General features: G+C 35.9%; 1 protein-coding gene across 1 annotated transcript in view; it reads right to left on the reverse strand.

Moving 5' to 3' along the window:
* Positions 1-229: 229 nt before the first annotated feature.
* foxo3b (forkhead box O3b) overlaps positions 230-17,561 on the reverse strand; it is a 125,753-nt gene continuing 108,421 nt past the window's right edge. Inside the window, exons 3-4 of the mRNA XM_062034058.1 lie at positions 10,489-11,954; positions 230-814 (exon numbers count right to left, since the gene is read on the reverse strand). Coding sequence (XP_061890042.1) covers positions 10,509-11,954 — 1,446 coding nt within the window. The 3' untranslated portion in view covers positions 230-814; positions 10,489-10,508. The remainder of the gene's footprint in view (positions 815-10,488; positions 11,955-17,561) is intronic.

The raw sequence follows: 17,561 nt of genomic DNA on the forward strand, positions 1-17,561 counted from the left end.
CTACTGCGTGATTCAAGTCATTTGGCAACGTACAGAATAAAAGAGCTTATTGTTTAACTGGAGAAATAAATGGCTTCCGAACCCCACCCTGCACGGGGTCAGCCTCGCCCCCGCCCCGAGTGGCTGCAGCTGTGTGGGCTTGTGGAGGCGGAGGTGGGTGCACACAATGACAAAGTCAACACTGTTTACATAGCACCTGTAATGTGCAGAAATGTCCCCCCCCCCCCCCCCCCACCCTTTTTTTTTTTCCGCTACATCATACATGTATCATTTAAAAGCCTTCTTGCGCTGCACAAAAAAACCCGCAAAGGGACTATTTTTCTTCCTGTGTCCTTCCTTCCGCCGTCGGACACAAACGCCCTTCAAATTCAAAAGTGGACGTGCGCGGCGTTTCATCGCTAACTCATGTCCACGTAGAAGCGATTATAGGTCAGAAAACAAACAAAGTCATTTCAAATCAGGGAGGAAAATACAAGACAAGACTTCCAGCACGCCAGTTGTCCGCCTCCATCTGATGTCTCTTTCGCGGCCACTCGCATAATTCCGCCACTTTATGTTTTTTTTGGAGGAGGCTTTTTTTCCCCGAGAAGTCTCGTCGGGCCTTTTCCCGCCTCGTCGGCGAAAGAGCGGGGGGAGGGTGGTCAAGGGAGGTCTGGAGGGTAAGTGGCGGGGCTTTGGAGCAAAGCGTTAAAGCTCTCGACAAGTCTTCCTCTGTAAACACAAGGTTGGTATTTGATGTGCTGATGGCTGCTTTTGGCAAATAAAAAGAGTGCGGGTCTGGATTTGTGTTCCTCCTGCAGTACACAGTTTGGACCTGCAGGGGGGAACAAAACAAAAAAAAGATTCAATGATGATTTTTGACAACCCCATACCGATCCAAAACTTTGACAATAGATTATAGACCTGAAAAACGTTTTATAGTAAAGTAACTGAAGTACAGCAGGGGGTAGTGGTTGAATCATTTTTCAATGCAGTCTGCTGAAAAGGACGGAAAGCGCCGCTCCAAATGGCGACTGCCGCTGTGGTCGAAGTTGGAATAGCCACAAAAACCCACTTCAGGATATACTTTCCCGCCGACTGGCGGATAAAGTGACACGTTTCATGTGTCGGGGTAAACCACGACGAATGGTGCCATATGCATCTCCTTTTCTACTGCACAACGCACTTTTATAAAATGTAGAAAAAGTCATATTACAAAAGTAGTTTTTATTTTTAAGAAAAAGTCATATCGCAAAAGTAGGTTTTTTTTTTTTGTTTCCCTGAAGAATTCCTATTGTTGCAAAAGTGAAGTCAAATTTCACAATCTTGCAAAAGTAAAGCAAAACATTTTTGAGAAAAAGCCATATTATAAGAATGGTCTTTTTTTGTTTGTTTGTTTTTTTCATAGAAAAAGTCATAATTTAGCAAAAGTAAATTACATTTTTATAATCTTGCAAGAATAAAGTCAAACATTTTTGAGAAAAAGTCATATTGTTGCAAAATTAAAGTAACATTTCGTAAGAATAAGACTAAGAATAAAGTAAAACATTTTTGAGAAAAAGTCATAATGTTACAACAACGGTACTTTCATAATTTTTTTTTAAAGCGAAAGTCATAATCCTGCAATTAAAGAACTGTATTTATTTTTCTATTTTTTAGAAAAAAATCATAATCTCACAAAAGTAAAGCAGAACATTTTTGAGAAAAAGTCTTATTACAAGAAAAGTCCTTTGTGTTTTTATATATAAAAAAAGAAAGTCATAACTTAGCAAAAGTAAATTATTTTTTATAATCTTGCAAGAATAAAGTAAAACGGTTTTGAGAAAAAGTCATGTTGCAAAAGTAGTAATTTTTTTTTAGAAAAAGTCATATTAAATGGCAACCGGCGCTGAGGTCGAAGTTGGAATAGCCACAAAACACATTTCCGGTTATACTCTCCTGCCGTCTGGCGGATAAAGTGACACGCGTCACGTGTCGGGGTAAACCGCGACGATTGGTGCCATATAAATCCCCTTTTTTACTGCACAACCCACTTTGATAAAATGTAGAATTTTCTAGTATTGTTGTGAATCAGATGATTAAATGTGTGGTATTGAATACTACATACTAGGGTTGTCCCGATAATATTTTGGTACCGGTACCAAAATGTATTTCGATACATTGATACTTTTCAAAATAAAGGCGACCACAAAAATGTCATTATTTGCCTAATTTTAACATATAATCTTATGATACATTAAACATATGTTTCTTATTGGAATCAAATAATTTTGTCCTTAAATAAAATAGTGAACACACTAGACAACTTGTCTTTTAGTAGTAAGTAAGCAAACAAAGGCTCCTAATTTAGCTGCTGACATATACAGTAACATATTGTGTCATTTCTCATTCTATTATTTTGTCAAAATTATGAAGGACAAGCGGTAGAAAATTGATTATTCAATATTTGCTTACTTTCTGTTTTGATGTTCTATCTACACTTCTGTTAAAATGTAAATAAAGACTTATTCTTCTGTTGTTTGGATACTTTACATAAGATTTAGGTGATACTACCAATCCAATACCATGGATCATCCAATGGTCATAATTAAAGTTCTCCTGTGTCCAGGGACATATTTCCTGAATTTATAAACAATAAAAAAATAAAAGATTTTGCGATAATAAATCAGTATTGATGTAATCATTGTAGTATCGACTATATACGGCTTTTTTTACTTGGTATCGTTACAGTCAATTTCTGTGTAGATCCACCCATTTGTTTACATTCAGGAGCGCTACCTTGCTATTAGCGGTCAGCTCTTGTATCCTCCTACGGTGTGTAGTGAAGCATGTTTAGCTATTCCTCGTCCTGCAGGGATGATACTTGTAAGAAACTTACTTTGTTTGCCGCCATGGAGGCGAGGATTAGTGATTTAGAAGTAGCTAAAACACTGCCGGCTGCGGATGGACGTTAGCCGCTAGCTCGCTAACAAGAGCAAGAGCAAGAGCTATGAACGTCTTGCACAGTGGTGCGTCAATGTTAATAGCTTCAACTTTATCATCGCTTTTTAAGCCAAAATGTGTATATTCTCTCTTTTCTATCTCCGCACTGTTTCTGCTTGTTAGTACTGCGTGCGTTGCCTAACATGCGCCCCTGCTCGTTTTACCAGCAATTTTTAGAAGCAGTATAGTACCGTTTTTAATTCATTACGACCGCGGTACTTTACTAGTACCGGTATAAAGTTTCAGGAAGTATGGGGGTGGTTTCCTTACATATGTGAAAGAGACTGATCTCAAATTTAACCCCCATTGAAAAGTAATTCCAAGGTAGATAATTGATGAGCCATTTGTCTGATTTTGTGTTTTGCTGCACCATGTTGGGGATATTCAGGAGTGCAGCTGTCTGTTTTTTCTTTTTTAGTTTATTATTTTTATTTGATTTTATATGTAATTTATGTGGTCTACTTGTTTGGGGGAGGAAAGAAGGAACATTTGACATGTGTTTAATTGTATTTAATTTAATTGTAATAATAAATTAATTAATTAATAGAATTTAGTTGTATTTAATTTAATTGTATTAATTAATTAATTAATATAATTTAGTTTAATGGTATTTCTGGACTCTATATGTCAAAAATCTAATAAACAAATATTATTATTGGCTACCATTTTAATTATTTGTGTTTTGCCTCAAAGTCTTCCTGTATCCAGTAACTTGCTGTACGTGAACAATAACAAAAACCACCCCAAAAATGATTGTCGTAAAAAGAACAATAATAATGAAACAAAAATACATCTAATTGTCACCAATGACGAGGCAAAATACAAAACGGCGAGTCGCTCGGAGGCGCTCGTGGAGCACAAGGCAAAAAATTGGATGTCTTAGCATAGCATCAAAAACGCACGGACGTCTGAAGTAGCGCGAAGCTCACAATGTACCCCAGTGGCAAACATTGGACCTGCGCCAAGGGAACGGCGAGGCGGGTGTATAAGGGTGTGTGATTCGTGATGGCGGCATGTGGCGACACTAATCAACAAACAGAAACGGGTGTGCGAGCTCAAGCGCTACTAGCAACGGGAACATAAACAAAATAAACACCACACTGCAAAAACTGAAATCTAAGTAAGATTAAATATCTCAAATAAGGGTGATATTTGCTTATTTTCTGTCTAATAAGATAATTATTCTCACTAAGCAGATTTTATGTTAGAGTCTTTTACTTGTTTTAAAGGCCTACTGAAACCCACTACTACCGACCACGCAGTCTGATAGTTTATATATCAATGATGAAATCTTAACATTGCAATACGGCCGGGTTAGATTAGTAAAGTGCAATTTTAAATTTCCCGCGAAATATCCTGCTGAAAATGTCTCGGTATGATGATGTTTGCGCATGACGTCACGGATTGTAGCGGACATTTTGGGACACCATTGTGGCCAGCTATTAAGTCGTCTGTTTTCATCGCAAAATTCCTCAGTATTCTGGACATCTGTGTTGGTGAATCTTTTACAATTTGTTTAATGAACAATGGAGATAGCAAAGAAGAAAGCTGTAGGTGGGAAGCGGTGTATTAGCGGCCGGCTGCAGCTACACAAACACGTAGCGGCTACGTTGTAGCCGGTGTTTCATTGTTTACATTCCCGAACGATGACAGTCAAGCTTTACCATTGGCCTGTGGAGAACTGGGAGAACAGAGACTCTTACCAGGAGGACTTTGAGTTGGATACGCATGCTTGTGGAGATGGGACAACAGAGACTCTTACCAGGAGGACTTTGAGTTGGATACGCGCTACCGTGAGACCGCAGCTGCGGCTTCCAAACATTTGGTCGCTTGCCCGTACATGCGTGCCGCTATGTGCATGTCACGTACGTAACTTTGTGGAAATATATGTGCTGTATGAACTTTGCGGAGGTGAACGGTACTTTGGGCTGTGGGATTGAGTGTGTTGTGCGGGTGTTTGATTTGTATTGGCGGGTTATATGGACGGGAGGGGGTAGGTGTTTGTTATGCGGGATTAATTTGTGGCATATTAAATATAAGCCTGGTTGTGTTGTGGCTAATAGAGTATATATATATGTCTTGTGTTTATTTACTGTTTTAGTCATTCCCAGCAGAATATCAGGTCCCACCCGCCTCTCACAGCATCTTCCCTATCTGAATCGCTTCCACTGCCCTCTAATCCTTCACTCTCACTTTCCTCATCCACGAATCTTTCATCCTCGCTCAAATTAATAGGGAAATTGTCGCTTTCTCGGTCTGAATCGCTCTTGTGCTTGTGGCCATGATTGTAAACAATGTGCAGATGTGAGGCGCTCCACAACCTGTGACGTCACGCTACTTCCGGTACAGGCAAGGCTTTTTTTATCAGCGACCAAAAGTTGCGAACTTTATCGTCGATGTTCTCTACTAAATCCTTTCAGCAAAAATATGGCAATATCGCGAAATGATCAAGTATGACACATAGAATGGATCTGCTATCCCCGTTTAAATAAGAAAATTTCATTTCAGTAGGCCTTTAAGGGTTTTGGTCCTAAATGATCTCAGTAAGATATTACAGCTTGTTGCTGAGATTTGATGACCTATATTGAGTAAAACATGATTGAAACTAGAATATCAACTGTTGCAAAGCTGTGTCATCAACACTCACAAGTATAAAACTACTTTTTTTAAAGTAATAATTTCTTATTTCAAGCATGAAAAAAAAAAAAATCATGATTTTGACACAATTGTGTTTCATAATTAAAACAGACGACAGCCAAATTGACTTTGCTGTTTTATTTCCAATGAAACAATAGAAAATAAGTACTCCTATAGTAGTACAGTTGGCACAGTTCAGTAAACTGACAGTTAATATTTAAACATTTAACATTTGACATTTCAAACAATTTTGAACAGAAATAGTCCATGCACATTCAGATAAATTCCTCAAAATTACAATTAAATTTTTTTTGGCCGGGCTGTATATATGCGCACTAATTGACTGAAAGAGCACGCACTTGGCGCGATGATGTCATGTTATCGATGGAAAAATACATTTTTAGGCAATATGATTTGCCTGAGCGGCTAGGAGACCCCGAGAGTAACAAGCGGTTGCCTTGTTGCCTTTCCATTAAGAACAATACATTAGTTTTTAGTATAAATTTGCTGGTTTCAAGAAATGTACACTACTGTTCAAAAGTTTGGGGTCACATTGAAATGTCCTTATTTTTGAAGGAAAAGCACTGTACTTTTCAATGAAAATAACTTTAAACTAGTCTTAACTTTAAAGAAATACACTCTATACATTGCTAATGTCGTAAATGATTATTCTAGCTGCAAATGTCTGGTTTTTGGTGCAATATCTACATAGGTGTATAGAGGCCCATTTCCAGAAACTATCACTCCAGTGTTCTAATGGTACAATGTGTTTGCTCATTGGCTCAGAAGGCTAATTGATGATTAGAAAACCCTTGTGCAATCATGTTCACACATCTGAAAACAGTTTAGCTCGTTACAGAAGCTACAAAACTGACCTTCCTTTGAGCAGATTGAGTTTCTGGAGCATCACATTTGTGGGGTCAATTAAACGCTCAAAATGGCCAGAAAAAGAGAACTTTCATCTGAAACTCGACAGTCTATTCTTGTTCTTAGAAATGAAGGCTATTCCACAAAATTGTTTGGGTGACCCCAAACTTTTGAACGGTAGTGTAATGCCGAGCGCATATCATTATGTCAAGATAATGGCACTAGCATTTACTTCATTTAAGAATATTTTTCAACATATTGAGCAAAAAGGTCTCTTTTTTTTCTACCAAGAAAAGTGCACTTGTTATTAGTGACAATATACTTATTTTAAGGTATTTTTTGGGTTCATTGAGGTTAGCTAATTTTACTTGTTTTGGAAAGTCTTGACAAGCCAAATTTTCTTGTTCTATTGGCAGATAATTTTGCTTAGTTCAAATAAAATACTCCTAATTATTGTATTTTTTGAACACTGACTTTTTGCAGTGCAAACTTAGGAAAATAACAAAAGCATGACAAGGCATCACCTGAAAAACAGGTCATGTCACTAATCATTTAATGGCGTACATACTGATACTAGGTATTGATAGTATCTAAATCGATCACTCCTACTTTACATTGAAGCTTCAGCGGTTAGCTCCTTGTGTCGTCCTGTTTGATGTATGTGTGTGTAGCATGTTTACCCATTCCTTGCCCTCTATTCCTCCAGTGATAAGGCTACATGGAAAAAACTCAAGTGTATTTTCCGCCATGGTGGTAAGGATTAGTGTCTTAGAACCGCCTTCGCATTGTGGATAGACAACGCGTTTGTTGCAGCTTGCTCTCAAATTTGAGTCGGTGTTATGGCAAGACGCGCACTACCAATGGAATGCATGCGACTCCTGCGTGTGTGTAACAAGGAACATGGAACTGTAATGGCGTCTCCCATTGTGAAGGTACCTTCCAGGTGAGTACAATCTTTGACCGTGTAAACACTGGACACAAATACCCATGGTGCATTTGCACGGTTATTTTTACAAGATTACATTAAATGATTAAAAAATAAAGGTATGACCGTCCATCATGACATTGCTTCAAATATAGCTTAAAAAAAAGTGTTTTTCATTATGTGTCTGGGAGGCAGATTTGCACTTTATTAAAGTTTTATTACAAAGCGCTGAACTTTTTACGTTGGTATGACAGTTTGGGATGTTAAAATGTTACTTAAAGCACTGCCTGTAAAGTTAATGTAAGCTCTAAATATAAGCTAAGGTTTACACTTTATTTATGTGAAAGGATTGTTAAACTTTTTAAACCAAACTTGACTTTAATTTGATGCATGTTTTAGAAAAAGTCGCAAATCTACGAGAAGTTGGTTTATTTTGTTTGAAAAGAAAACTTTGTAATTTGATGCAAAAAAATGTTGCTTTCTTTTCCATCCATTCATCCATTTTCTACCGCTTGTCCCTTTCGGGGTCACAGGAGGTGCTGGAGCTGAGATAGGCTTTCTTTTCTTTGGAGATAATAGACTTAGACTTAGACAAACTTTATTGATCCACAAGGGAAATCATTCCACAGTTACAAAGGATGGAAAGGGTAAGGTTGGAAAGGATAATGCAGGTATAAAGTAGACAAAAAATGTAGTAAGTTGCAGTATACAATATAACATAAATGTAATATTTACATATTATATATACAGTATATTACATATACTGATATATTATATTATTATATTATATTATATTTTTATAAAATATATACAATATATAACAAATCCCCATTACCGTGTACAATATTACAGTATATGTAACAGCTGCAGCAAAAAAAAAAGGCAGCATAAAATAGAGAGTAGATCCAGCAGAAAACATACATTATAAAAGTTGTAATTGTACGAGAAAAACCGTCTTTTTCTCGTCCTTTTTGTTTTTTTATTCAAATTTTTTTTATTTTACATGAAAAAAGTCATAGATCTATGAGAAGTGACTCCCGCAAATCTGACAGCGACAAGCAACGGCTGCAAAAAAAAATAAAAAATCAATGCACTTCAAAAATTAAAAAAAGTCGTAACTTTACAAGAAAAAGTCATACATATATGAGAAATTGGTTTAATTTATTTAAAGAAAAAAAATCTATAACAAGTGTTTTTTTTATTTTAAATTTTTAAATTTTTGACAGCGACAAGCAACAGCTGCAAAAGAAAACAACCAATGCACTTTTAAATAAAAATCAAGAAATCTATAAAAAAATAGTTGCTTTCTTTTCTTTTGAGATAAAAGTTGTAATTGTACGAGAAAAATAGATGAATGAGAAGTTGGTCTTGCACATCTGGCAGTGACAGCCACAAAAGAAAATGACCAAAGCACTTTTTTTTTTAATAAAAAACAGTCGTAATTTTACAAAAAAAAGTCATAAATCTATGAGAAGTTGTTTTACATTGTTGAAAATAAAAACTTTTTAATTTTACTGAAAAAAAAGTAATGGATCTATAACAATCTTTTTTTTTTTTTTTTTAAAGAAAAAAAGTCCTAAATCTACGAGACGTTGGTTTATTTTGTTCAAAGTTAACTCTTCGTAACCTTATGGGAAAAAAAGTACAAAATCTTAACAAGTCAGGTTTTTTTTCAGAAAAAAGTAAATAAATCTATGAGAAGTTGGTTTATTTTAATGAAAGAAAAAACTTCATAATTTTACAAGAAAAAAAGTAAAAAATCTATAACAAGTCTGTTTCTTTTTTAGGTGGAAAAAAAACTTGTAAATCTATATGAGAAGTAGGTTTATTTATTTATTAGGTTTTTTTTTTAATAATTTTTTGACAGCGACAAGCAACAGCAACAAAATAAAACAACCAATGCACTTTTAAATAAAAATCAAGTCGTAACTTTACAGAATTTTTGAATTTGTATTTTATTTTACGTGAAAAAAGGCAGGCAACTACTGCAAAATGACCAATGCACTAAAAAAAAAGAAGAAAAAAAAGTTGCAACTTTACAAGAAAAAGTCATATATCCATGAGAAGTTGGTTTATTTTGTTTAAAGAATTTTTTTTGTAGTTTAACGATAAAAAAGTCCCTTTCTTTTCTTTTGAGAAAAAAGTTGTAATTTTCTGAAAAAATTGTCATAGATGTATGAGAAGTTGGTTCCTGGCAGTGGCAGTGACAGCCACAAAAGAAAACAACTTTAAAAAAAAAAAAGTTATAAATCTTTGAGAAGTTGGTTTATTTTGTTTAAAGAAAAAACTTTGTAATTTTATGAAAAAAAGTCATGGATCTATAACAAGTCCTAAATCTACAAGAAGTTGGTTTATTTTGTTTGAAGAAAATTATTTGTAATATTACAGGAAAAAAAAGTAAAAAATCTGTAACAAGTCGGTTTCCTTTTTGTTTATTTTAGAAAAAAAGTCATAAATCTATGAGATGTTGGCTTATTTTGTTTATAGAAAAAACGTCGGTATTTTATGAGGAAAAAAAGGAAAACATCTATAACAAGTACTTTTTTTGGCCAAAAAGAAAATCGTAAATCTATGAAAAGTTAGTTAATTTTGTTTGAATTAAAAACTGCAATTTTACGAGAAAAAAAGTCAATGTACAACAAAACTTTTTTGTTTGTTTGTTTAATAGTAAAAAAAACGTCACTCTACGAATACAGAAAAAAACTTGGTAATTTTACGAGAAAAATAAGTCATAAATAATAACAAATCGGTTCATTTATTTTATAGAAAAAAAGTAATTTTACGAGAAAAAAAGTCATGGATCTATGATAAGTAAGTCCCGCAAATCTGACAGGGACAAGAGAACAACGCACTGTAGCATTCCAGCAAGCAAGCTCGCGGCTAACGTCCCTCCACAGTGCAATGCCATTTCTACGTCAGCAATCCTCGCCTACACGGCAGCACACAAACAATGTTTTTTTCAAGTATTATTATCACCGGAGGACAAGGAATAGCTATGAAGTATCTGGACAACAGTAGAATTACTACATTTTAACATTGTTGTAGTACATACCTTTAAACGTGAAAATTAAATTAAAAAGAATGTTTTTGAGACGTACCTGCTCCACGGGGAAGCTCCTCAACCGGGTACCCAGCTCTGAGACGCCTGCTTGGTGGCCGTGAAGCCGCCAACGCCGTTCATGTTCGCCAGTGAGTCAAAGTTAAAGTCCAGGCCGTCGGCGTCCATCAGCTCGTTCCTGATGATAGAGTCCATGTCACACTCCAGGCTGCCGTTAAACATGTCCAGGTCCAGATCCGTGGGGAAGCGGTCCTGGCAGAGTCCCCCGGTGCCGCTCACCGCTCCGTTCAAGAAGATGGAGGTGTCAATCTGCATGGAGGAGGAGCCGTTCACCCCCACAGGCGACAGAAGGAGCTGCTGTTTGGCCAGAGAGTTCACTTCGTTGGTCAGATTCAGACCTCTGTTCATGGACCTCATGGTGCTCTGGTTGTGGTTGTTGCTCTGCACCATCTCCCCCTGGCTGCCCTGAAGTCCGCTGCCGGGTCCGAACGTCATGATGGGATCGTTTCGGAGCATGAGGCCGCGGCGCGAGTTTTGGGAAACGACGGCGGCGGCGCTAGCTTGCGACATCAGCGGGTCCGACTGCGTCATCATGACGTCGCTGGGGATGTGGCTGTCCGAGTTGAGCAGGTCTTGCAGCATCACGCTCCCGAAGCGCGAAGTGCCGATGCCGGAGAAGGACGTCTGCTTGTTCTCCTGGATGGTCTGCATGGGCGCCGGACGCAGGGAGGAGCCCGGCGCGTGCGGGCCGAAGATGGAGTTGCTGAAGTTACCGCCGCTGTTGGACGGAGAGTTGGAAGCGGGGGCGGGAGCCGGGGACGGCGAGATCAGCCCGTTGGTTTTGGGGACAAAAGCGAACCCTGAGGAGCCGTTTAAAGGGACTTGTCCCGGAGTGGTTGGCACCAAGTTGATGTTATCCAGCAGTTCGTCCATCATGTCATCTGTGATGCCGTCATTCAGGTTCATGGTACCAGCCAGGTCCGCCAGGCGAGGCAGCTCTGCTGGGACGGCCTTCCCGTTGGGCGTGTTGGCCGCGTTCCCCGGGGACAAAGCCCTGCCGGGGCTGGCGTAGAGCATCGGCGAGAGAGGCGGCTCGTCATCGGGAACCTCGTCCAGCTCCGGGTTGGCCAGGATGGGGGACAGGCGGCCGCTTAGAGTGCTGGCATTGGAGTTGGTGCGGGAGCGGAAGTCCGTCCAGGCATCCAGCTCCTCGCTGCTTCGCGACGTCGGGCTCCCCGGCCATTTGGACAGACCGGAGGGACTGTCGGCGCTGCCTTCGCCGGCCGCGGCAGCCGCAGCCTGCAGTGCCGCCTTCTTCTTGGCGGCACGGCCACGGGCCGACTTGGTGTACTTGTTGCTGTTGTCCATGGAGACGGCGCGGCGGCGAGGGGCTTTGCCGCCCTTTCCTCCGTCAGGGTTGATCATCCACCAGGAACTCTTGCCTGTGCCCTCGTTCTGGACACGGATGAAACGGCTGTGCAGGGACAGGTTGTGGCGGATGGAGTTCTGCAACACGAAGAGAGGAACGACAGGTGAATATTGACTTGTGTGTCAATTTGTTTATGCAATCATAAACTCCCGATGTAAGCAGTTTTTGGGGAGGCGACACAAAACCTAAGCAATACATAGTTGTAATGTTGCCAGAAAAAAGTCAAATCTATGAAAAGTTGATTTCTGGTTGTTTTTCTAAAGAAAAAAAGTCGTAGTTTTGTGGGAAAAAAAGTCTTGAATCTATAAGAAGTCGTACCTGCAAATTTTACAGCAACAATAACAAGAGAACGGCGGCATCCTCAACGCACTTAAAAAAAAATAAAAAAATCCGTAATTTTACGAAAAAAAAGTCATAAATCTTTGAGTAGTCAGTGTCTATTTGTTTTTTGTTTTTTAAATTGTAATTTTGCAAAATAAGTTATAAATCTATTAAATGTTGTTTTATTTTTAAGAAAAAAAACAGAATTTAACAAAAAAAACGTCAAATTTATGAGAAGTTTGTTTCATCTTTAAGAAAAAAGTAGGAATTCTACAAAAAAAAGTCATAAATCTATGAAAAGTTGGTTTATTTTTTAAAGAAAAAAGTCGGAATTTTACGAAAAATCTATGAGTATTCAGTTTCTGTTTCTTTTTTCTTTTTTAGACAAACAAGTTGCAATTTTACAAATAAAAGTTATAAATCTATGAAATGTTTTATTTTTAAGAAAAAAGAGAATTTAACGAAAAAAACGTCAAATTTATGATAAGTTTGTTTCATTTTTAAGAAAAAACTAGGAATTTTACAAAAAAAAGTCATAAACCTATGAAAAGTTGGTTTATTTTTTTAAAGAAAAAAGTCTGAATTTTACGAAAAATCTATGAGTAGTCAGTTTCTTTTTCTTTTTTAGACAAAAAAGTTGCAATTTTGCAAAAAAAAGTTATAAATCTATGAAATGTTTTTATTTTTAAGAAAAAAATTATTTTACGAAAAAATGTCAAATCTATGAGAAGTTTGTTTTATTTTTAAGAAAGTTGGGTTATTTAAAAAAAAAGTAAAAAATCTAAATTTTATGAAAAAAAGGGAAATTTATGAGAAGTTAAAAAAAAAAAAGTCTTAGTTTTACTTTTTAAAAAAAGGTCCAAATTCACGAAAAGTTGGTCCCACAAATTTGAAAAAGACGAGCAACAGCGACAAGAAAACGGCCGCATCCAAAATGCACTTTTTTAAATAAAGTCCTAAGTTTACAAGAAAAATATTAGAAGTTGGTTTATTAAAAACAAAAAGTTTGAATTAAAAAAAAATAAAAGTCTAATCTTTGAGAAGCTGTTTTTTTGAAAGAAGTCTTAATTCTAAGAGAAACAAAGTCATGAGTCTATAAGAAATCGGTCCTGCAAATTTGACAGCGACAATGCACTTTTTAAATAAATAAAGTAAATAAATAAATACTTACGAGTCATCAGTATCTATTTTTTAGAAAAAAAGTCAGAATTTTACGAAAATAGTCATAAATCTATGAAAAGTAGTTTTTTTTAAAAGAAGTCTTAATTTGACCAAACCCATAAAACTATTGAACGTTGGTCCCACAAACTTGAGAATAAATGCGTGGCGACACACTTTTTGAATAAATAATAACGAATAAATACATTTATGAGTAGTCTGTTTGTTCTCCATCTTTTTTTTTCTTTAATAAACAAATTCATAATTTTACGAAAAAATCACAAATCTATGACAAGTAGGTTTATTTTTTTTAAAGAAAAAGTTGTAATTTTACAATAAAAATCCCATTAACCGACAACAAGTTGGTTTCTTTCTTTATTTCTTTTTTTTTTTTTTAGGAAAAAAAGTCGTCATTTTGCAAGAAAAAAAAGTCCTAAATGTATGGGAGCGACAATAGAACAACCGCGTCGTCAACACACTGTAGCAGTCTTGCCATCAATGGAATGGGAATGGCCGCCGCTAATATTGATTCGTGTGTGTTTTTCTTTCAATTTGTTAATTTAATCACGACCGTTTAGAATAAACCCCTGATGTAAGCAGTTTTTTCGGGAGTTGACACAAAAACAAAGCGATAAACCCATTGTGTGCTCAAATTAGAGAGCACGTGCAGCAGTTTGAGGTAATGCCTGCATTGTTTGCACTGAGAGCAGAAAACACAGTCACAAAAAGTCTTATCTATGAGAAGTTGGTTTCATTTTTAAGAAAAAAAAGTCGTAATTTAACGGAAAAAAAGTCAAATCTATGAGTTGTCATTTCCTCTTTTTTTTTTTTTTTAGAAAAAAAGTTGTAATTTTGCGAAAATAGTTATAAATCTATGAAATGTAGTTTTATTTTTAAGAAAAATTTATTTTATGAAAAAAAATGTCCAATTTCTAAAAAAAAAAGAGTCATGAGTCTATAAGAAGTCGCGTCCTCAATGCACTTAAAAAAAAATAGTCGTAGTTTTCCAAGAAAAAAAATAGAAAAAAATTTGTGAGTAGTCAGTTTGTATTTTTTTTTTAAGAAAAAGTCGGAATTTTATGTAAAAAGTCATAAATCTATGAAAAGTTGGTTTATTTGTTTTAAGAAAAAAGTCATAATTTTTTTTACAAAACAGGCATAAAACTTTGAGAAGTAGTTTTTTTTTAAAGAAGTCTTAATGTGACAAAACCCAGATATCTAGAAAAGTTGGTCCCACGAACTTGAGAGAATAAATAACGTATAAATACATTTAGTATTCAGTTTATTCTCCTTCTTGTTTTTCTTTAATAAACAAATTCATAATTTCACGAAAAAAATAGGTTTATTTAAAAAAAAAAAAAAGTTGTAATTTTACAATAAAAAAAACATGAACCTACAACAAGTCGGTTTCTTTCTTTCTTTTTTTTTTTAGGAAAAAAAAAGGCGTAATTTTGCAAGAAAAAAAGTCCTACATCTATGAGAGCGACAAGAGAACAACCGTGTCGTCAACGCACTGCAGCAGTCTTACTAGCAAGCTAGCGGCTAACGCCCCTCCACAGCACAAATATTGATTTGTCCGTGTTTTTCTTTCAATTTGTTAATTTAATCACAACCGTTTAGAATAAACCCCTGATGTAAGCAGCTTTTTCGGGAGTTGACACAAAAACAAAGCGATAAATCCATTGTGTGCTCAAATTAGAGAGCATGTGCATCAGTTTGAGGTAATGCCTGCATTGTTTGCACTGAGAGCAGAAAAGTGATCTATAATCAAGCTTCTGCTGAATTATGAATGCCCCGCACAAAGAGCCCCTTTGTTGCGCGAGGGCCGTCTCTAGTGAGGGATCATGTGCGCTCCACACTGCGTATTGATCAGCTCTCCGCTCCTTTTCTGCTGGAAACCCCAGCGGCTTATGGCGGGGATTGAGCGCACATGACCGGCCATGTCACCGAGCAAGACTTGTTGTTGCTTTTTTACGAGGTAATAAGACCACATGCTGGCTGCAACTACTCTACAACTCTGTTGTTGTTGTTGCTGCTGAGATGTAACACAGCAAATAGTTGACTGCAACTCACTTGGAAATTGTACAATCTGTGTGGTTTTTTTTTTTTTAGACAGACTTACTGTGACAAGAGCAGTTGAGTTCAGTAATTCAATGTAATTCTTTAAATGAAGGAAAAGGGGATAAAATGGCCCCAAGAACCAGTGCAAGTTTTGTGTTAAGGCCACATCAGGTTTAGACACCAAGCAAGACAATGAGACTGAATACAAAAATGTACACTTTATTGTGTGACTGCTCCACACCATTCACACATATGGTTTTCTACACCAAAATGCATCTATTTTTTCAACTTCTTCTTCTCCAGATTTTGGCGCGCTATACCTTCCACATTTCACTTCAAACTGTTCAGCCAATTCGGGAATCACAGGCTTTCCCTTGACAAAAATCCAAAAAAATCCCACATTTCCCAGAGTTCCAAGTTTTCAGGGATATTTTCCCCATTCAAAAGGAATTGGCCATTTTTCAAACTTCCACCATTTCCACATTTTTCAACCTATTCCACTTTAACATATTCCACCATTCTGGAAATTTAACATTCCCTTCTTCCAAGTTCCAAAACATTTCAGGATTTCCCAGAAAACCTCGTTTTCCAAAGCCCTATTTCCACCCTTTTTTCTGGCGAGTACTCCTCCCACATTTTCCAACCCACTTCAACCGTTCCACCATCAAAACATTCCTCTTAATCAGACAAAAAACAAACTTGTTATTTGAAATGGACAAATTCCCGGTTTTCCCAAAATTCCAGGAATTCCGCAATACCATTTCTCAATTAAAAATGTTACTACTTCAACATTTCTCGACCGTTTAGAAAAAAAATCCAACACCAACCCTTTCAACTTATTCAGAACATTTAAGTTTTTTTTTACCATTTTCCAAAAAATTCCCGCTTCTCCCGAAATTCTCAAGTTTGGGGGAAATTTCCATTGAAATCAATGGGACATTCTTCAAAGTTCCACAATTCCCACATTTTTCAGCTGATTCAAACCGTTCCAACTTCAAAATTTTGAACTCTACTTCAACAATTCTAAAAAGATATCTCGGATTTCCCATAATTCCTTCCTTTTTTTTTTTCATTTTCCCCATTCAAAATGAATTGGCCATTTTTCAAATGTCCACATTTTTAACCGATTAAAACCATTCCACCTTCAACACATTCAACTCATTCTGGACATTCAAACTACAATTAATTTTTCCACATTCAACAAATTTCCAGGAATTCCCGTTTTTTGGTCGCCTATTTCCAGCCTTAATTTCGACTACTCCTTTCACATTTTTCAACGCATTTCAACCGTTCCACTGTCAAAACATTTCTCTTAATCAGGACAAAAAACAAAGTTGTTTTTTTAACTGGAAAAATTCCCGGTTTTCCTGAAATTCCAAGAATTCCGTAACACCATTTCTCAATTCAACATGTTACTACTTCAACATTTCTCGACCGATTTGAACAATTCCAATACCAACCATTTCAACTCATTCAGACCATTCAAGTTTTTTTTTACCATTTTCAAAAGAATTTCTGCTTTTCCCGAAATTCCCAATTTTTTTCAAAATGTAACGCTACGAGAAAAATAAATTGCAATTAAAAAAATACATTTTAAATGTCAAGGAAAAAAGCAAAACAAGACAAAAGCTCTAATAGAACCAGAGAAATAAAAAAGTTATGAGAGGAATGTTGTAAAATTACACAAAAAAGTTGTGATATTGTCAAAATAAAGTAAAAATAAATTAATATGCAAAACAAAATAAAACATTTTTTGTCAGACTTTTACAATTCATAACTGTTTTGCTTTATCTTTTGTAATAATACAACTCTTTTGGTCTAACATTATCTTTTATCATTATTATATATATATATATATATATATATATATATATATATATATATATATATATATATATATATATATATATATATATATATATATATATATAGTCAATTTATCATTATAACTCTGCATGTATTGTAGTGAAATTACTTTTCTTTAAAATAAAATATTGCAATTTATTCTCGGATTAAACTACTTCGTAAAAAATTACAAAAAAATAATCTCCATAAAAAATATTTTTTTAAAACGTAGTGCAGGGTAGTGAAGATATATGAATTGAGTGGTTTGTACTAAATTTTTTATTTATTTCTTCAACAAG

Source organism: Entelurus aequoreus, linkage group LG23 (genome assembly GCF_033978785.1).
Source record: "Entelurus aequoreus isolate RoL-2023_Sb linkage group LG23, RoL_Eaeq_v1.1, whole genome shotgun sequence".
NCBI classification, from domain to species: domain Eukaryota; kingdom Metazoa; phylum Chordata; class Actinopteri; order Syngnathiformes; family Syngnathidae; genus Entelurus; species Entelurus aequoreus.